This window comes from Gigantopelta aegis, chromosome 1, assembly GCF_016097555.1.
Source record: "Gigantopelta aegis isolate Gae_Host chromosome 1, Gae_host_genome, whole genome shotgun sequence".
Taxonomy (NCBI): Eukaryota; Metazoa; Mollusca; class Gastropoda; order Neomphalida; family Peltospiridae; genus Gigantopelta; species Gigantopelta aegis.
The window spans coordinates 24,169,151-24,192,975 of NC_054699.1; the positions used below are offsets into that span (position 1 = coordinate 24,169,151).

Sequence of the window (23,825 nt, forward strand, 5' to 3'; positions counted from 1 at the left end):
CGGATCCCAGTCAAGGCATGGGATTTTTAATCCAAATACCGACTCCAAACCCTGAGTGAGTGATCCGCAAGGCTCAATGAGTAGGTGTAAACCACTTGCACCGACCAGTGATCCATAACTGGTTCAACAAAGGCCATGGTTTGTGCTATCCTGCCTGTGTTTAGCGCAAATAAAAGATCCTTTGCTGGATGTCGTAAAAGAGTAGCCTATGTGGCGACAGCGTTTCCTCTAAAAAAAACAGTGTCAGAATGACCATATGTTTGACGTCCAATAGCCGATGATAAGATAAAAAAAATCAATGTGCTCTAGTGGCGTCGTTAAATAAAACAAACTTTACTTGTTTTTGATCGTATGTTTTCTGATATAATCAGACAGCCTATCTGAAATTATTGCTTCCTGGGTGCAATCTCATATTTACTGTGTGCTGGTTGTGTATGTTCAGTTATGCATGTAGTGTGGGAAGCGCAAATAAAAGACCCCTTGCTGCTAATCGGAAAGAGTAGCCCAAGAAGTGGCGACAGCGGATTTCCTCTCAAAATCTGTGTGGTCCTTAACCATATGTCTGACGCCATATAACCGTAAATAAAATGTGTTGAGTGCGTCGTTAAATAAAACATTTCTTTCTTTTTTATTAACAATCTGGTTATTGGAGGTTTTATCCATGTATCATATCTAACCCATTTTATGTTTCAAATGAACATAATATTTTCAATACTATAATCTAACAAATAATTTACGCCATAATATTGAAGTAAAAGAAGTTTTAATAAGTGAAATAATAATGGAAAAACTTACAAACACACTCGTAGGCATGACGATATAAATATATCCAAAACACACCTATACGTTTAATATATTTAATATAAAAATGTCCAAAACACAGCTATACGTTTAATATATTTAATATAAAAATGTCCAAAACATAGCTATACGTTTAATATATTTAATATGAAAATGTCCAAAACACAGCTATACGTTTAATATATTTAATATAAAAATGTCCAAAACATAGCTATACGTTTAATATATTTAATATAAAAATGTCCAAAACACAGCTATACGTTTAATATATTTAATATAAAAATGTCCAAAACACAGCTGTACGTTTAATATATTTAATAAAAAAAACCGCTTAATATATTTAATTTAAAAAAAAACACGCATTGCAGTGAGTTTATTAAATGCGAACGGAACTCACCAGGTATAATTATGAAAACCGCAAAACATGCAAGAGTTGTACCGCAAAGTCGCGCCGCAAAACTTAAAATAGAATATTTCCAATGAATCTAATTACTATTAGCTCCACCGGTCACTAACTACCAGTAGAGCTAATTTTAATCCCATTGGTTTCCAATGAGAGCTTTGTCACTGGGTGCAAGCAACGCGTGCGATGCGTGCGTTTACAAAACAGAACTTTATTACACTCGTGGCCATCGTTCGATGGCATCAGAGGAATACATAAATAACATAGCATAAACAACATCAAGATGACAATATCTGAATAAAAACGAATAAAACATATATACACAATAGAAGTTTTAGGAGGAGCAGAATTGTTTGTTGATAATAACAATAAATTTACACAATTTCTTAAGGGTGCCAATATTTTAACAACTGAACAGCTTACGAAACGTCACATGTATTGAAAAAACCAATCGCATGCGTCTATTATATACCAACTAACAAAAGAAACGCAATTTTGTTTTTCATAATACAATTAATTCGGGAAATACACAGTCAAAATAGGTCTAAAATGTTCACAAAACAGTGATAATTTTATCAGACACAAAAACATATGGAATTCACATTGAATATTTTTAAATGTATTAAGTCAAAAGTATTTAATTATTTTAATTTAAAAACAATATATATGTTCCCTAATTGAAAAACTGTAATAATATATTTACTGTATGATAACAAACCATAGCATCAATGTAAAAAAAAACAATGGTTTGCACTCTGCTTAAATAACGATACACATGATACATCACTAAATACATACATAGTAATAGCAAACATGAACAAATAAATAGGTCTTATAAATATCTACAAAACATAGGTTTACTTTTAATATGTCTAACATAAAAATACATTGCAGGCAACTTATTAATTGCGACTGGAACACAAGTAGTATAAATACACTGAAAGCATGCGAAGCCGCAAAATATGCAACGCATCCTAAAGGCGCCTCCACACGATACGATATGACTAGTACGCGAACAGCGATGAAATGGTAATGCTGTCGTGCCACAATCTGCTATTATCAACATGTGGTGTCGCCTACAATACATATGACCTAACCTCTACGCCACAGATGACAGGTATATTTACACTTGCACGAGTCTCTACTACGTGCAGATGTTATAGTACGACAAAAGCAGTGTGCTGAGCTATATATCCAAGTCAGTTCAAAGAAGAAAGACTATCAATTATGTCCAATAATATGAAAATAGTAAAAATATTTTTTTTTTTTAAAAAGGTAGGGGAACCTGAAATATTAATGTTAATATCAACTATAAGACCGAACATACGTTTTGACCACAGACATCCTAGTAAAGAACGTCCAGGTCTGTTTATCAACACACCGAAACACATTAAATAGTTTGGACATGCATCACGCAGTTTCCCCGTACACGTGCTTGAGGTGTCATTCTCGATTTTGACAATTTCCAGGAAGGTCCATTAATCACTATGGAACATTATTTCTGTCAATCTTTTTCATTCTGTTGATCATACAGTTGTTATTGTTTTGTTTTTAGTCATTTTTATTGTTTGAATTTGCGATTTACTGATAAAAAAACGTTAACTTTCAAATTTCACTTCTGACCCCAGTCGTCCTTCGAGATCTTTGGTGGTCATAAAACCTACTGTAATACTGAACTACCGGTTGTAATGTTTGCCCAATTAATTCACTATTATCACATAGCCATTCCCCATAGCTAATATACCTTACAATTTTGGCACTTGTAAATTCTTATTAGAGTTCCCCTACTTTTTTGAAGAGTATATATTCATGCACACACACACACACACAGAAACAAACTATTAAAGGGACAGACCCTAGTTTGTAAACAGGTATATTGTTTCACTATTAGAGCCGTCTATGATCATTGAAATCAAACATTACTTATATTTTATTGTTTAGATTATCCATTTCCGTACAACCCAAGTGCTTCTGGTCATCCTAATGTTTCTAATACCATAAAATTCATTTTTAATTTTTTAAAAAGTGGACGTGCGTCTGAGAGGTAACGGTTATGTAGTCACATTTTAATCTATTTGTAAGGGTATTACAACGTCAGAAACTCTTGTTTGACTTTATTGTATCCAAATTTGTTACAGGTTTACAAATTAACAAAACTTAATGTCCATTTTTACGAGTTGAAACTAGGGTCTAGGAGAAAAATATACCTTAGTGGTTAGAAACCAGGGTCTATCCCTTTATTGTTAGGAGTTTAGTCCGTCCATGGTCCATAATCACGAACCTTTCGCCACAGGACGTTTCGAGGCCATTTGGCGAAGGTGTAAGCATCCAGCGACTTGCTCGTGTCCTGGGGGTCAAATGCCAACATATGATGTCTGGCCATGAAGACCATCATTTGATATGCATCCGGGTTCCTGGGGTGACGTTCCCATTCCATCATAATGCACGTGACGTCTACTTTCCTGAAAAATTCGTCAGCCTTTTCCAGAATCTGGAAGTAATAAGACATAAATGGAGTTAGTTCTGCGAATAGGAACACTAATACGAATATGGTTATTTGGATTGCCCATCACTTCACAGAGTTTTCCACTCATAAATACATTACAATGGATATACATAAATACACACCAAGTTAATTAACATTAATGTTAAACGTGAATATAAAATTGAAATGACACATGTCAAATTAAGTATGTATACTATTTTGTCAGATTGTTTTTATTTCAATTAATACAATCGTGCATATTTAAAGGGTTTTGAATTAGTAAACATAATTTAATTTCGTGACCATGGACGCTTGTAAGTGGAATATGATATTTGTCTACATACCTTGGCCTCGTGTCTTTACGTTGATCTTCATGAACATGGATGCTTGTAAGTGGAATATGATATTTGTCTACATACCTTGGCCTCGTGTCTCTACGCTGACCTTCATGGCCATGGATGCTTGTAAGTGGAATATGATATGTGTCTACATACCTTGACCTTGTGATTCTACGTTAACCTCCATGACCATGGATGCTTGTAAGTGTAATATGATATTTGTCTACATACCTTGGCCTCGTGTCTTTCTACGTCGATCTTCATAACGACGCGTTTTAGATTCAGCACCTCCAGCAGATCATCCAAGTAGATGGAGTAGAACGTGTTCTTTTCGGGGTTCAGCGATTCCTGGATGTACACACCGCCTAACAAAGAAAGAAAGTAATGTTTTATTTAACAATGCACTCAACACATTTTATTTACGGTTATATGTGTCAGACATATGGTTAAGGACCACACAGATATTGAAAGTGGAAACTCGCTGTCGCCACTTCATGGGCTACTCTTTTCGGTTAGCAGTGAGGAATCTTTTATATGCACCATCCAACAGACAGGACAGTACATACCACGACCTATGATATACCAGTCGTGGTGCACTGGCTGGAACGAGATATATCCCAATGGGCCCATCGACGGGGGTCGATCCCACACCACCGCCTAACAATGAGAAAACAAACGTATTTCTCGTTCATCATAATATTCCTTGTAGTTCCTTTCCTCCAAGAAAACAAGAACACTAAGCAATTAAAAACCGGCATGATAATTTAGTATGCCCCCTTCCCTAAAAACAAAAAACAAAAAAAAAATAATAAAGAAGAGAAAGAAAAAGAAAGAAAAAACTACAATAAACGAGACAAAAACAAACAAACAAAAACAAAAATAAACAAAAACAAAAACAAACAATAACACCAACATCTGGTCAAACAGGATCTGAAGAATATTTATTTATGTAGTGATGTTCCAGTGGTCGACTAACTTAGAACAATTGATCAGTTTGACCCTGTCATTGTGATGACCAGTTAATGAAAGCCATAATCTTTTGTGTGAAAAAAATGTTAGCCGTAATTTTTCCTCCAATTTTTATGATTGAATTGGGTGTGTTTAGCTGATCAGCTGTATCGTAAACATATTTGAAAGGATTGTCTTTTAAGCATCACCAAATCTGTTGATAATAGCAAAAATTACCCAAATATTAATGGAATAAAACTCATTTCTCAGTATGACATCTCAATTTTACTTTGTTAAAACCAAATGTCTTTAATTGAAGCATTGCTTTTAGTTGGTAATTGTTCCTCCTGTTGTGGTCAGTGTAAAATTAAAAAACAAAACGCCAAAATCAACACGCTATTTCGGATTGAATGAATCAATGAATCAATGAATGTTATACTCCCCAGCACACAAATACTCATCAGTTATTGGGTGTCAAACAAAGGTAAGTATTTGAATAGGATTATTTACATTAAGAATAGAACTTATATAATTATGTAAAAGCACAGTGTAAAGAGCTGCGGCGGGTATAATGCTATACAAACATATACAATACAAGATGTCAGTATATTTCAAAAGTGTTTGTAGAAAAAAGGTGTTTTTAAAACTTTAAAATTAATTCTAGGTGGAATTTAGAAGATATTTGTATCCAAATATATCCTATTTGGATTGGGATAAATCGGGGTTATAATGTGTTGCATAACACAAACATGACAATGATATGTAATATTGAACTGATTTTTTAAATGTGATGACTTATAATATAAAGCAGATTAATTCCTATACAGAAATTTTTAAAGACAAATAACGATCACAGACATAAATTGTTAACTAATTGGTCTTTTAGAAATTTATTTATAATAACTGGAACATTTACGGTAATACAATCTTTGCCCCTACCTATATTAACTCACATTAAGCTCTTACAGACATCCCACCTCACTATTTTAAAAAATGTTTATGTTTATGAGAAATGGAATAGATAAAATGACGAAGAAAGGTATACCTTGAAAAGAATGTAAAAATCTTCTTCCCACGTGATAGATGATTTGGAGGAGTAGGGATAAAATCTCTTTTTGCACAAAGAGTGTTATAAGAAGACCTCTTTTGGGAGAGGTGTTCTGTAGTTTCTTTTTTTTTTCTTTTTTGTTATTTTTAGGTTTCGCAGAAATCTAACACAGCCCAACCAGAACCCCATATTATTCCAGCCGTTTTGGTTTATACCAAATACTATAATAAATAATATGTCAGGTTTTTTTGTGTTTTTTTAAAATATTTTTATGGGTGTTTTTGTTGTTGTTTGTTGTTGTTTGTTTGTTGTTGTTTTTTGTTGTTTTTTAACAGAACGTGATGTAAAAGAGATATTTTGTTAATGACTTATTGGGCCATAATTGAAATTTTAGTACATATGATAACTTTTACAGAAAGTACCAGCTCAATTGAAATTACTTAGGAGTGTTATGACTTAACACAAGGAGTAGCAAATGGATTGGAAAATGAAAATTAGACATATTATTGATATTAAATTAGAAGAAATATCAAATCCAAATGCAATGTTACTGAAAGGATATGAAAAGCATCGAAACCATTCAGTTATTTATTGATAAATTAGATGAAAAACCTACTACAGAAATATGGCGATGGAAATTAGATAAGCATGTTGAAAATAAATATTGGGAAGATGTATAGTAGGTGGCTACAAGTGCCTCTTAACAATGCCAGTAGTAAACTACTGAACACTCCCCGAAGTGGTCAGGCTAAGCTAACAACTAAAAGCTGGCGGAGAATGGCAGGTATGTGGCATAGATAGCAACAAGAGACAAGCACATTTTGCGGTTGGAGAGACAAGGACTGGAATGTGGAGGTGGAAAGCGAAACCGAAAGCAGTTAAATATAGGAGGAGTTGCCAGATCGGGAAGAAATGAAACGGCATTCAAAGGAGAGAAAGAAAAGGGGCAGTGGGATAAAATAAATAAATACATACTAATAATAACAATAATAATAAAAATTAAAATATTGGGAAGATAATGCCTTTCAAGATAAGTGCACTCGTTTTAACTTGAAGGCGCAGACGCTAGTGTCAGTTTGGATAAGCTTATAACAGAGAGAAGAGTATGTCATGTTTAAACAGGAAAATATCGTCTAAACTAATTAGAGCTTGTCTCAAAAAACCTTTACTTCTCGAACGAACGTGCGGGTTTTTTTTTAGAATTAAGAAAAATGCATTTTGGAGTAGTGCAAAAACCCGAATGACCAGATCCACTACTGGGGTACCAAAATTAATATTCTAAATAAAGTGTAGGTACTTCTAATTTAAAATATCAAAAATAACTTTAATATTGACAAATACGTCAGTGTTTAAAAACTAGAGTCTGTCACTTAACTATAGATGATAAAATATCCGAGATATTGTCAGATGTGTGTTTTGGCAGCCATTTCAACGCCATTTTAAATATTTAACAATGTTCAAGGGTGTCTTTATCACACAGTTCCAAAGATAAAAACAACCCCAACAATTATAGACAACAAAATGCAATGGTTGGTGTCCTGACATCAGGATACTAAATCATTCATGTAACAGATAAATCAACTCCCTCGAGGGGATTCGAACTACGGAGAGTCCAGCGCTCTACCAACTGATCGCTGAACATTATAATATAATGTAATGCTCAAGTGGGTGCGGGCGAATACGATTACCTTCAACGCCTTCACTATGAACGATTTCCATCAAAGTCCTTTTGTCAGACAATCCGTTATGTATCAAGGTAACTCTGTCCCCAAATCCGCTCTCATTGATACTTCGACACAGACGAGCCGCGTTGCCTGGCAACACTTCAACCGCTACGACCTTGTGACCTTTCTTGGCAACCGAAAGGCTGAAGACGCCAACATTTGCACCAATGTCTAAGAATGCCAGATCCTTGTCCTCGTCTAAACACTTGTACAGTGGCTTTTCTAAATCCCTCTCGAAAAAGCCGTCCTCGGAGACAGTGTCAGAAATCCCGTCAGGGCTTTCATTAATATTAATGGGAATATTTCCTGAAGCGCTCTTTAGAGTCGCCTTCCTGAACGTTTTCGTGGACGAGCACACCTTGGTGTCGGGATTCCACGACACCTCATCCCGATAGATAGCAATCGTCGATTTGTCGTTTACTTTAGGGTCCACAGATATGGAAATCCTGGACTGCTTCCCTACAATAGTTTGACGGCTGTTGAAAAGTCTGTCAATGGACGCAGAATACCTGGTCACTATCTGAGACAGTTTTGCATCGTCAATCGGAGGATGTACGACCTTCACCGTGATGAAGACCATCCACAGCATCACAAGCAGGGGCACACATACCACAAGAAACCTGTTCATGGCCATTGGCTGCTATATTATTTCAGGGCTTTCGCCAGTGAACAGAATGCTAGTATAAAGGTACTTCGCCACTGTAGTATCGATATTTGTCACAGATGAACCTTTAAAAAATATAAATATAAATAATATTATTACCCCAGCGGTCACTCATAACAGAGAAAACATTTTCCATATTAATTTTTCTTAGTTAGAAATATTCTGCATTGGTCTGACGAACAATACTATTGGACAATTTGATGCTTTCAAACCAATGACTTTGTCGGTACTAAATATGACATCATCACCATTTGGCAAGTACACAAAATGACGCCATGTAGTTTAAAGAGTTTGGGTTTACGGCTTTCTGGTTTTGGTGTTAAATTTATAACAAAATATCATTTTAATGCAATTCATTATAGATTTTGTAGCAGAATAAAAAGAACTTTTGTTTTTGAAAATTTTCTATCAACGTGATTAAATTATAGCAATTCTTAGAACAGCGCGTACAGTGGTTTACATCGTTTTTATACAGGTTGGCCTTCGTATATCTAAGGTAATAAATAGAATAAACACTCGGTACCCGTTATTATCAAATTTATGACCTCATGAAATAATTTTCATTTGTCACTCGCTAAAGCTCGTGACAACTGAAAATTATTTCACTCGGGACTTAAATTTGATAATAACTGGTAACTCGTTTATTATCCTCTATTTATTTACAGAATTCTGTTTACATTTGTATCCATCACAACCACAGTGGATAAGGGACAGATATATTACAAATCAAAACATTAAACTTGCAATATTTTTGTTTAATAATTAATTGTAAACTGGATGTAGATAAATGGTAAGAACAAGTTTAAAATATGGTAGGCAATCCTGTATAAATATGGTTGTGAACTTGTGACAAGATTTATGTATTAAAATATAATTTCTATTACACTCGCAAATATACACTAAGAGAACCCAAAGAAAATATATCTTCAGGCACAGTCATGCATGCATGCATGCATACATACATACATACATACATACATACATACATACATACTATATGACGTCATATTAATGTTAGATTGTGACGTGAGCTCATTAGAGACATTTTTAGATTAATACTTTGTTATTTAAACCATCATTATAAAAGCCATCTTGGTAATTTGTTGTGTTAAATTTTATTTAACACATGAAAGAAACACGGCAAATACGATAGTGTAGTTTATTTATAATAAAATGATCAAATAAAACAGTTAAAAGTTCAGTCATCTTTGTCTATTCATGTGAAATAATGGTTTATTCACCGAATGAATGAGTGAAAAAGACTCCATCATATGCAAGCCGCTTCTCAAGTCGACATTTCCACCACCTCGGGTGTACTTTTCTATCACTCATGACCACATATGAGTCTTATAAAGTTCCATGTATTTTGCATTATTGTCTAAATCGATTGAAATGTTTTATTTTCAGTAGATAGCAATGTTTTCCATTTTGAATCTGTAGTTATATTCCGTTTTAGCCATGCGAATTTTTGTGCTATGATATACTGTAGATCTTGAAATTAACGCGTCTCTAAATTAATGCAAGTGACGGTGGGCAGACTAAAATGCGACATGAAATTAATGCGAGGGGCCTCCCTTTGAAATATTACTTTCCTAGCAACACACATCCGTGTACTTTTTGGTTCAATCCAAGTTACGGTTGTCTTCAATAAGATTGTTTTGAGATATTTTATTGATAAAAAAAGAATCAAAAGGATTGCACAACAGGTAGAGCCTATATCAGTGCTCTCCTAAACAAGATGGACATCAGACAATATTCATAATCATTATATACCTAAAGCATAATAACAATGTCCAATGGCATAAAATATTTAACATAATTAATATTTTTTAATATATAGTAATAAAAGGTAGAGAGTAGATAGAATAGAAATGGGATAGTCGAGAAAAATTATGATAGTAATGATCCTATTGTTGGAGCTAACCTTATATGGGGCAGTAAGATCAGAATAATAAGTTAGTTCAACTCGAATCTCTAAGATCAATGTCTAAGATATCAAGGTAATTCCGTAACGATGCAAATAAATCATATCTTTGTCTGATAAACAGCGGGCAAACATAAAAATAATGAAAATTATGTTCACATGCACATGATCTTCAATGAGATCAACTTACTGACATATCTGTGTACACATCAGTTAACCTGTTTAGTCCTTAGTGTTTTTGGTGAGATCAACTCGAAGCATATTTTGCCGCGTCCAATTATGTAACGGTGTCACGGGGATTCTATAATTCCCGTAACTGAATAAAACACGATTATCAAAATATCTCTCCTAACTGTATATCTATTAGATCTCTCTGTAACAGGCTGTTAAACCCTAGTATGGCTCGTCTCTAGGTATGATCAGAGATACGATCTTATATAAAGTATATATATTTATAGCACGTTTAGCTCACTAGAAACACAACAAAAACACAATACACTTTGGAATCTGTATTAATCTACGCTGACAAATGTACAGCCGTAGTAGTTAATTAATAACAACAAAAATAACAACCCAGACTGATCACTTAATTAGTTAATCTCTAGGTGTTTAGTTACACAATATGCGAATCACTTCACCGTTACACCACACCCACGCGTGTGATAATTGAGAAACGCTTCCAGGAGAAGTTAATTAATAAAGGAATTACAACACCATTCCTAACTGGTTAATTTTTAATTAACCCTTACTACTCGTTCAGTAACGTGTGATAATTTAGGAACGCTTCCAGGGGAACTCAATTAATAAAGGAATTACAGCTCTATTCCTAACGGGTTAATTTTTAATTACCCCTAACTACTCATTCAGTAACCTTGTAACACAGAATTAATACTGGTACCGATCACAATAAAGACAATAACCTACAGTGTACCTAGGTCTTCTAGGATGACTGGCTAAGCTTTATACTACCAAATACTCGTATAATGTTAGAACAAAAAGTCTACGATTTACTTCGTCAGATGACCGAAGACACTGTCTAAAGAATATTGGTATAATACAGTATTAAAATATTTAAAGTCACATCAATCACATCAAGGTTATACACAGAGCAGAAAATATATAATTACCAAAGTCCCGTCTGAACTAATATAGTTCGATCAGTGGACGACGTCCGTGATCCCCTGGAGCCTTCCTAATTCGTTCTCTCGATATCTCTAAGAACTAGCTATTTATTATAAAATCAGAATTGGCCTGGGGTACAAGGCGGTACCTCCCCCTATCATCTGATATTTCACCTCTACTAGCGTCGGTATATTTCTCTCTGATCGTCAGACTTACTGACGCCATCGTCGCCAAATCACGGTTGTAAAACCCGCACTCGCAGAGGTATTACGTAACTACTCGCCACATGGCCTCCACAGCGGGACTAAGTGCATATTGGAATGCCCGATCGCGCGAAGTATTACGTAACAAGTTGCCCACCTGCGCTAAGTGCATGTGGAACTGCACACGGCCCTCTAACACAATTAAAATCGCCACAGGCGAAACAAATTTAAGAGCATGTACCGTCACAAACGGGTATGGTTACATAAATCTGATTAAACATTAGCATATATTAGGTACCATTACAACTGTATCTTCTTAAGAATGTAGACATATTTCAAAGTCATAACAAAAGAACATTTCACCCAACTAAGTTGCAGTGAACTTGAACAGTGCAATCAAAGAACCATTCACACGCGATGTATCGTGTCGGCTTTTGATAGGATAGCCAAAGACCCTGCAATCATCACGCGTGGCTGGCATCTTGTTAGATTATTGTACAGTTAGTATGTCTCGTCTACAATGAATTGTGCTCCAGTTGTTTTATAAATGTTGTCACGGGGATCCTATAATACCCGTAACTGAATGAAACACGATTGTCCAAATATCTCTCCTAACTGTATATCTATTAGATCTCTCTGTAACAGGCAGTTATACCCGCTGGCTCGTCTAGGTATGATCAGAGATAAGATCTTATATAAAGTATATGTTATTATAGCACGTTTAGTTCACTAGAAAACACAACAAAAACACAATACACTTAGGAATCTGTATTAACCTACGCTGACAAATGTACTGCCGCAGTAGTTAATTAACAACAACAAATAATAACAACCCAGAACTGATCACTTAATTAGTTAATCTCTAGGTGTTTAGTTACACAATATGCGAATCACTTCACCGTTACACCACACCCACGCGTGTGATAATTGAGAAACGCTTCCAGGAGATCTTAATTAATAAAGGAATTACAACTCTATTCCTAACTGGTTAATTTTTAATTAACCCTTACTACTCGTTCAGTAACGTGTGATAATTGAGAAACGCTTCCAGGGGAACTTAATCAATAAAGGAATTACAACTCTATTCCTAACTGGTTAATTTTTAATTAACCCTAACTACTCATTCAATAACCTTGTAATACAGACTTAATACTGGTACCTATCACAATAAAGACAATAACCTACAGTTTACCTAGGTCCTCTAGGATAACTGGCTAAGCCTTAATAACTATTCAGAACAGTGAGCCTACAGTATACTGCGTCAGATGACCGGCAGCACCGTCTAAATAATATTGGTATAATACAGTATTAAAATATTTAAAGTCACATCAATCACATCAAGGTTATACAGCAAAGCAGAAATGATATTTACCAAGTCCAAACGGACGAACGTTCCCTGGAAGCCTTCCAATATGTTTCTCCCCCTATCTCTAAAACCCTAGCTATTTATCATAAAAACCCGAATATCGCCTGGGGGTACATCGCGGCCCTCCCCCTATCAAGTGATATTTCGACAGCGACCACGCCGGCATATTTTTCTTAGATGGTCAGACTTACTATCGCCAGTTCGCTAGAGATTCCATGGTCGCGCGGAGGTATTACGTAACTACCGGCCACCTGGGCTTAAGTGCATATTGGAACTGCACACGGCCCTCTAAAACAATTAATATCGCCACAGGCGAAAACAAAATTAAGAGCATGTTCCGTCACAAATGTATTAGAATTTTAATCTTTGTTTTAAAAGAGTGTGACACATAGCTTGCTGGACTAGTCAACGATTAGTCAGACTTGCCTACAATGAATTTATTTCCAGTTGTGTTATATGCTAGAAGGTTGATCTTTGTTTGTTTTGTTTTAATAACGTGAGACACATACACAAAACATAGAAATAAATGCGTCATATTATAAATGCGAATAACACGAACTCGCAGTTTTCGCATTAATATTATGATCGCATTAATTTCAGGATCTACAGTATTCTTATTTATCGTATAACTTACCCATGCTATTCATGTCATAAACTCAACTAATAATTAAAGTTTATTAACCCGGTTAATAATGGTATGCAAATATGTATTGTCTCCAGGTAATGTGTTGCGGTGGATGGTCCCCCCCCCCCCCCCCCCCCGAATTTCGCTTGGGGTCCATGAACAAAGCAGTAGAAGAACATTTGCTAGACTTCTTTGTTGTCGTAGCTGACTTTCGTTTATTTACAGAGGTGATATGGAACAACTTGAAGCAAGCTACATTGTACCCGCTGTTAGGATATAAAAATGTTTTGAATAAATTAAAATTATCTTATTGCATATCCACATATTTTGACTATCTTTACTTTAAAAATAATATTAAAAAATTAACAAGTCAATAATAATAATAATAATAATAATAATAATAATAATAATAATAATACAGTCTTAAAGGGACATTCTGCAATTTTTAAGATGTTATCGACTAACAGATATTTTTTAACGATTGTAATTACACATCAAAGACATGTTTGTGCATAAAATATTAGTGGCTGTATATTAAACGTGTTTTTGATCGTTCTAAGATTTGTACTAGGTTAAATTTCATTTCCTAATAAAATAAAAATTCGTACGAAAGACATTATTTGAAGACAAAATCCAGTTTGGGCCTCATACAAATAATAAGACGACCAGAAACACATTGAATATACAGACACTGATATTCTAAACAAGAAAATATTCTTAATATGTAAATTTAATATTGTATTAGTCGGAAACACCTTACAATGCAGCAAACTCAGGAATGTCCCTTTAATAATCTTTGAAAGCAAATGATGAATCTCCGTCCGCACCCCCCCCCCCCCCCCCCCCCGCACCCCACCACCACCCACTAACTACAGTCCTAAAGCTCAACCCTCAAAGGAACATTGTTAGTATACACAAGGCTCAGGCGTTTTTAGACGGCTCAGTATTCGTTGATCATGTTTATTATGTAATGCTCGCATCGAAAAATACATAAATTAATAAAATGAAATGAAATAACCTAAAATATATAAACAATATTAACACTAATCCTAAACAGAAGACGAGCATTTAAAAAATATAAACGAGAAAGTAACGCATTTTTAAAAAATCGAATCACATCAAAACTAAACCATTATTATTATTATTATTGTTATTGTTGTTGTTGTTGTTATTTATTATTATTATTAATTATTATTTATTATTACTGTTGTTGTTAATATATATTTTTATCGTTATTATTATCATCATCATCATCATCATCATCATCATCATCATCATCATCTCATCATTATACAGCTTTCAGTGTAAAATTGCTATTGAAATGTTTTTATTTGATGACTATGAATACATACGTCAATTATGGAGTGTCACCCTAGTACGTTGTGTGGTTTATGACGGCAAACAAATTCATTACGCCGTATGTATGGTTTGGTGGCCGGTGTCCTTTAAATGCCAATAAACCTAGTACCAAAAATCGTTCAAAGTCCACTCCCGCAGTAACCCAGTAACCGAACAGTGTTTGGTATTATTTTATATATTGATCATCATAATGTTTGAAATTGTCTAGGTTTTAAGAAACATGTTACTTAGGTACCAGTACCTTTTCTTTAGATATTTTTTTTCCAGAGAATATAACATAACTTTAACTGTTGCAAAAACAAAGCCATCAAAATGGCGTCAATATAACGATAGAATGTGGTTCATTGGCCAAATCAATGACATCGATTTTGAAGCATAAGAAAATAGGTTAATACGTCTTTTTACAGTTAATTTACAATTTACTTACCATTTAGTTTTGCTTACATTACCAACACTAGCAAATCCAATGTATTTCTGCTCGTCCTTGAATTTGTAGTTGCACAGAATATTTATATTTTAAAACACAATGCTTTGAAATATCTGCCCGTGGTTCTACCTGGCGACATAACTAGTACACTAGGCGCAAATCCAATAACCAGATAGAAGCGCTTCCGTTTCATTGTGTTAGTGTAATGTTTAGGCTCGAGCGCTATTGGTTATGTATATGCACGCAACGAGAATATCGATAGCATTGTAATGCCACGTGCAGTTGCGATTTTTTTATTATTTATTTATTTTGTTTATATCAAAGACAGGCAGGCTACTGAGAAAGTGGAGCATTCTTTAAAGGGACATTCCTGAGTTTGCTGCATTGTAAGATGTTTCCGACTAATAAAATATTTCTACGATTAAACTTACATATTAAATATATCTTCTTCTTTAGAATATCAGTGTCTGTATATTCAATGTGTGTTCTGGTCGTCTTAATATTTGTAAGAAGCCGAAACTGGATTTTCTCTTCAAATAATTTCGTACATACGAACAAATATATTTTAGGAAATAAAATCAAATTTAACCTAGTACAAATATTAGAACGATCAGAAACACGTTTAATATACAGCCACTAATATTTTATGCAGAAAAATAGATTTGATATGTAATTACAATCGTTAAAAAGTCTGTTAGTCGATAATATCTTAAAAATTGCAGCAAACTCAGGAATTTCCCTTTAATTACTCCAAATTTTGTAATGAGCAAGGATCGTAATTTTCACACTATTGAGATTCTTTCAATTCCGTAACAAGTCCCAATTTAGGAAGCATTTCCTATTATAATCCACACGCACACACATATACACACAAAAGTGACAGGTTGACAGTTTGACTCAGATAGCACATTAATGGTAGACATTTTGACTCAGATAGCACATTAATGGTAGACATTTTGACTCAGATAGCACATTAATGGTAGACATTTTGACTCAGCACATTAATGGTAGACATTTTGACTCAGCACATTAATGCTAGACATTTTGACTCAGATAGCACATTAATGCTAGACATTTTGTCTCAGATACGACATTAATGGTAGACATTTTGTCTCAGATACCACATTAATGGTAGACATTTTGACTCAGATAGCACATTAATGGTAGACATTTTGTCTCAGATACCACATTAATGGTAGACATTTTGATTCAGATACCACATTAATGGTAGACATTTTGACTCAGATACTACATTAATGGTAGACATTTTGTCTCAGATACCACATTAATGGTAGACATTTTGTCTCAGATACCACATTAATGGTAGACATTTTGACTCAGTTACCACATTAATGGTAGACATTTTGTCTCAGATACCACATTAATGGTAGACATTTTGTCTCAGATACCACATTAATGGTAGACATTTTGACTCAGATACCACATTAATGGTAGACATTTTGACTCAGATACAACATTAATGGTAGACATTTTGACTCAGATACAACATTAATGGTAGACATTTTGTCCATTCAAGGGGCGGGACGTAGCCCAGTGGTAAAGCGCTCGCTTGATGCGCTGTCGGTCTGGGATCGATATCCGTCGATGGGCGTCTATTTCTCGTTTCTGCCAGTGCACCACGACTTGTATATCAAAGGCCGTGGTATGTGCTATCCTGTCTGTGGGATGGTGCATATAAAAGATCCCTTGCTACTAACGAAAACATATAGCGAGCTTCCTCTCTGAGATTAGATATCAAAATTACCAAACGTTTGACATCCAACAGCCGATGATTAATATATCAATGTGCTCTAATGGTGTCGATAAACAAAACAAACTTTCTTATGGACCATTCGCATTTTGTCTATTAACATTTTGAAACCTGACATTTTGTCCGTTGACATTCTATATGTACACCGAGTGTGACGTTATTTGATCAACATTAGTAGTATACGGCCGGAGCCTCATTATTATGCACGATAACTCATTAATATGCAAATATATGCACGACGTCACAGGTCAGGTGTGGTGAGAAAGGGTCAATGGATTTTATGCACTAATGCAAGTGTTAATTAGATCATTAATTAAGCTAGAACATTGGATAGTAATCAATGCCTTATGCAGCAAACGGCGCGAGACACGTGACAGTTTTATGAATGGGGCAAGTAGTGGAAAAAACCCTTTTGTTCGACATCACGTTGAGCAAACATTATGTGTACCACGCCACGGTTCAGTATTGAATTTTCCCCCTCGAGTAGATGTCTTCAATTCTTTATTTACCAAGAACTTTACAGCTTATCGGTACAAAAAACCCCCAAAAACCGCACATACCTTATATACAATGACTGCACAATATAGTGTAGTGCAGGAGAATCCAATATAAAAATACACATATATATGCACATACATACATGCATATATAGAGATCATACTCCCCGAGTGTCTTGTGATATCATAATTTATCAGCACGAGTTTATACTTTTATTAAAGGGACATTCCTGAGTTTGCTGCAACGTTTTAAGATGTTATCGACTAATAAAATATTTCTACGATTAAACTTACATATTAAATATATTTTCTTCTTTAGAATATTAATGGCTGTATATTAAACGTGTTTCTGATCGTTCTAATATTTGTACTACTTTAATTTTCATTTTGTACGTACGAAATTATTTGAAGACAAAATCCAGTTTGGGCTTCTTATACATATTAAGACGACCAGAAACACATTGAATATACAGACACTGATATTCTAAACATGAAACTATATTTAATATGTAAGTTTAATCGTAGAACTATTTTATTAGTCGGAAACATCTTACAATGCAGCAAACTTGGGAATGTCCCTTTAACGAGTGCTGATAAATTATGATATCACAAGACACGAGGGGGGTATTCTTTGTATCATCCATTATCATTCTTTGTAAACAATGTAAGTAATGTGGGTTGAATGTCAGCGGTAGACTCGTTAACTAGCAGAACGGCAGTGGCGTGACGTCACTAATGGTAGGTTTAGCGCTGAAACAAACACAGTGACGTAACAAAACATTGTCTTGTAATTAAAATTTGACCAATCAAGATAATAAGAAGCAATATCTCCTAGGATAATATCGCAGGAGATATCGCAAATTATAGTGTCAGCTATATCTCCTACAAAGCGTTTGATGGATGATAAATATACATATACATTTAAATTAATTAATCTGACTAATCATAGTATAAAGTGGGTCGTATTTTGTAACATTCAAATATATATTTACTAAGTTGATTTAATTCTTTAATATTTTTAACACTTAATAACAAAATAACTTTATAGGCGGACGGTCTTTTCCAATAAAACTTTTATATATATATATATATATATATTTACTTATATTGTGATATCTTGGACATTAAAACAAAAAAATTATATCTATATCTATATATATATATATATATATATACATACAGTAGAATCTCGTTGGCTCGACCTCGGAAGGGTCGATCACACCACAACACTCGAACCAAAAACGAAGTCCCGAGTTTTTTGTCCGGTAAACCCTTATATTAACTAACGATGGGTCAAATACGTCCAGAGTAGAATATAAGCGTTCGCTCGAACTAAATTATCGGTCCCCTCTTTGTTATTAGCTATATTTCTCTCGAACTGGTGATACATCAAATATCAAATGGAAAACCACCGAAAAGGACCAACAATTGCCGCGCTTGCGCAGTTGGTTATTACAACCTTTGGATTATAATAATTTAGGCGGAACGAGTTATAGATGGATCGGAGAATCGCGACACTAGCCAAGCAATCCTTTCTTTGCCATACCTGTCATGTTGTGTGTTCAGCCAGCGGCTATCGGTAAAAGTCTTTCAAGTACAGCTAGTGTCACTGTGCCTTTTCGATGAACCGTGATACCAGTCAAACAATTGGCCTCGGCGTTACCCTGAACACGTCTACCAGACCAGTTTTCAATGAAACAAGGGGTGAGGTACTCAGCAACCACACATTGAATTAATACCGACAAGGGCTTCTGCATCACACAATCGGAGTAATTTCTAATAAATCCTTTCACTCTGATATTTTGATATATAACACATTGATGAAATTTTTAAGTTTGCAGTTACCAAAATAATATCGTAACAGGTCGTTTCGCCCTGATTACTAGTTCACCCGAGTCGTTTTGAACAGGGTTGACTCGTACCTCTAACCGAGTCGTTTCGCCCCATGTTTCGATTCGCACTAATTTTTATTTTGTTAATAAAGTACATTTATTCATTGATTTGTCCTATATCCATTGATTTTTAGATGTCACACATTGCGTGTTTATATTTACAGATAAAAATAATATTATAATTTTGTTTATTTTAAGTATCATTTACTCAAGCCATATACATGAAATACGTACAGGCCTTAGATGATATACAGACAACGTATTCACATTAATAATTATTTTATGAACAGTCACACTGCATACTACTGATGTGCTGTGGTTTCTTATTAAAGTTACATTCTCTGGTTACTATATTATAACATAATGTACAAATGTGAAATACAAGCTCAAATGCACTTTTAAAAAAGTCGTGTGTGTTCGCTATGAACGGAAAGCTATAAACGACGTCAAAGATAAAGCATATTTATTTAATAATCATCCGACCCCATACAACCGTAAATAAAATGTGTTGAGTGCGTCGTTAAATAAAACATATCATATCCTTCCTTCCATCTTCTGTTGGATGTCTAACATTTTGTAATTTTGACATATAATCTTAGAGAGGACTCGGGTGCATGTGCAGGGGGAGGGTATTGGACTTGCCCAAGATTAAAACAAACTGAAATCTATTTTTTGGGGAGCATGGCCCCATATAAACTATAACCCCAACCCCGCTGAAATCCCTGCATACGCGCCTTGAAAACCCATTTTTTAGCAAGGGATCGTTTATATGTACCATCCCACAAACAGGATATCACATACCATGGTCTTTTTGTATACCCGCCGATGGGGATCGATCCTAGACTGACCGCGCATTTCCAAAAAACAACTTTAGTAATGATTAAAAATAACATATAGTCTTGAAAAATGTTACGTAAATCGAACACAGTACCCTCTTCCTCTACCCCTAGAGCGTTACGTAATTAGTAACACCCCCTTACATGTAACGCGTATGCCAACAGTTGGCCACTGTCAAAATTTCAAGGCAAATCCCCCACTCACCGACCCGTGGAAAGGCGTTGTACCATACCTCTATGGATATAAATATGTTTGGGATATGAGACGAACCCTCAATCAAGACAGTTAAATTTGTTCAGAAATTGCGAAATCTCACGTGATCTCTTGTTCGGGAATTCATTGTGATAAGCCAATGAATGTTATTCGACAAATTAATGTTACAAATTTTTTATTTATTTATATTATTACCGGTGTAATGTGATCATCTAAAGTGTTACTATGCCAATTACAGCATATATCTGTATACACGAACACTAGATCGCCATATATTGCATTAGGGGCCGAAACGGTTTGGGACCGAACATGTACTGGGGCCGAAACGTCCTGACACCTATCTAATTCAACTTTCTAACTGATGTTACGGAAATATCCGATGTTGACCGAATGACCGAATATATATATATATATATATATATATATATATATATATATATATATATATACATATACACATATACATATACATATACATATACATATACATATACATATACATATACATATATACATATATATATATATATATATATATATATATATATATATATATATATATATATATATATGTTCTTTCTATATTTCTATACCCTCCAGTTTCCACAGCCTAAACGTGCGCTGATAATCTTAATTTAGTTAACAATATGCGCTTTTGTTTAGGAATATATTTTTGTAAATAATACTTTAAACACAAGTTATCAACAACATGCTTATATAAAACACACTTTGATGAAATATTTAATACGATCAATAAATTCTGCTTCGCCTGATCAAAACTACGGATTTTAACTAATGGCAAACACTATTTCCCACATACACATGGTTGATTTCCCCACAAATCGCAGAGACCTAATAACATAATTTTAATTTTTTTTAAAAGGATACCCAATTAAACTTTTGAACTGAATTTCCCTCTGAAAGATCCAACAGTACTTTGTACGCTTCTTTAAGAATACAGTTTTTTGTTGTAAGTAATTTAAACCAGTATTTTACCATGCGAAATAGATGTATATATTCCACTGGAATTCTTCCAAGTTCAAAGTATACCATTATATTACAAGTAGATTTTTTCTCTCCTAATAACCTTTTACAAAATTCTAAATGCAACCTTTCTACCTCACTATCTTTATTAAAACCCCATACTTCACATGCATAACATACATGTAAGATACTGCTGACATACGTATCAGACAAGTATAAGATTGTTTTACAATTCACATTCAAAGTTTTACACCTAGAAAATACAACAAATAAGGCTTTACGGCCTTGATATGCTAAATGTTTCCGAAGATAACTGAACTTATTGTTCTATCGAAAAATTATTCCGAAATAGCAAAACTGATCTTTAATCGTAATAGAACTATTATTATACTTCCATGTCTCAAATAACTTTACTCTTCCCCCGTTTCTGAAAACAATTATATGCGTGGGTTTTTCTATATTCACAGTCAGTTTCCAGTTCAAAAACCCGCGTGGCTCGTCTAGGTATGATCAGAGATAAGATCTTAGATAAAGTATGTATAATATAGCACGTTAAGTTCGCTAGAAAACACAACAAAAACACAATACACTTTGGAATCTGTATTAACCTACGCTGACAAATGTACTGCCGCAGTAGTTAATTAACAACAACAAATAATAACAACCCAGAACTGATCACTTAATTAGTTAATCTCTAGGTGTCTAGTTTACACAATATTCTAATCACTTCACCGTGACACAACACACACACGTGTGATAATTGAGAAACGCTTCCAGGGGGAACTTAATTAGTAAAGGAATTACAACTCTATTCCTAACTGGTTAATTTTTAATTAACCCTTAACTACTCATTCAGTAACCTTGTAATACAGACTTAATACTGGTACCTATCACAATAAAGACAATAACCTACAGTTTACCTAGGTCCTCTAGGATGACTGGTTAAGCTTTATATATATTAGAACAGTGAGCCTACAGTTTACTGCGTCAGATTACCGGCAGCACCGTCTAAATAATATTGGTATAATACAGTATTAACTTATTTAAAGTCACATCAATCACATCAAGGTTATACACAGAGCAGAAATAAAATATTTACCAGTCCGGACGGACAACGATCCCCTGGAGACTTCCTTTTGTTTCTCCCCGATATCTCTAAAACCCTAGCTATTTATCATGAAAACCGAATATCGCCTGGGGATACAACGCGGTCCTGCCCCTATCAAGTGATATTTCCACAGCGACCGAGCCGGAATATTTTTCTTAGATGGCCAGACTTGCTGACGCCTAGTCGCCAAAATCACGGTCGTAAAAACCGCATTCGCGGAGGTATTACGTAACTACTGGCCACATGGCCTCCGTACCTGGTCTGGGTGTGTTATAGAAAGAGCTCGACGACCGTCGCGCAGATGTATTACGTAACAAAGTGCCCACCTGGGCTTAAGTGCATATTGGAACTGCACACGGCCCTCTAAAACAATTAATATCGCCACAGGCGAAAACAAAATTAAGAGCATGTACCGTCACAGTTGCATACAAATATAAATTATCCAACTGAGTTTGTAAACCTTCCACAGTTTCAGAGAATAAAACTAAGTCATCTGCATACATCAACAAAAACAAACTGAGTTCACCAAACTGATCGTCAACAGCATCATTAGCTATAAAACTGATTTCAAAATCGTTAAGTAAGATGGAAAACATCAGAGAGGATAAAGTTTCACCTTACATCAATCTCAAATTATTTTGAAACATGTTTAAAGGGACATTCCTGAGTTCGCTGCACTTTTTAAGATGTTATCGACTAACAGAGACTTTTTAACGATTGTAATTAGATATCAAATATATTTTTTTGCATAAAATATTAGTGGCTGCATATTAAACGTGTTTCTGATTGCTCTAATATTAGTACTAGGTTAAATTTCATTTTATTTCCTAAAATATATTTTTTACGTACGTACGAAATTATTGAAAACAAAATCTAATTTGGGCTTCTTATAAATGTTAAGTCGACCAGAAACACACTTAATATACAGACACTGATATTTAAAACAAGAAAATATATTTAATATGTAAGTTTAATCGTAGAAGTATTTTATTAGGCAAAAACATCTTACAATGCAGCAAACTCAGGAATGTCCCTTTAAGAGACACGTCAGCTAGTTCCGTCTATATACTCTGACTTTGAGACAAC

General features: G+C 34.6%; 1 protein-coding gene across 3 annotated transcripts in view; it reads right to left on the reverse strand.

The window, feature by feature from the left end:
- The window catches only part of LOC121372528, a 35,385-nt gene extending 15,516 nt beyond the window's left edge, over window positions 1-19,869 (reverse strand). The window contains exons 1-4 of one of the 3 annotated variants that reach the window (XM_041498909.1): window positions 18,886-19,869; window positions 7,712-8,476; window positions 4,259-4,392; window positions 3,304-3,695 (exon numbers count right to left, since the gene is read on the reverse strand). In XM_041498909.1, the coding sequence (XP_041354843.1) occupies window positions 3,456-3,695; window positions 4,259-4,392; window positions 7,712-8,381 (1,044 nt within the window). In that variant the 5' untranslated portion in view covers window positions 8,382-8,476; window positions 18,886-19,869 and the 3' untranslated portion in view covers window positions 3,304-3,455. Of the gene's footprint in view, window positions 1-3,303; window positions 3,696-4,258; window positions 4,393-7,711; window positions 8,477-15,437; window positions 15,615-18,885 lie in introns of those variants that run through there. The other 2 variants (XM_041498899.1, XM_041498931.1) reach the window with 2 other exon arrangements.
- Window positions 19,870-23,825: the final 3,956 nt, after the last annotated feature.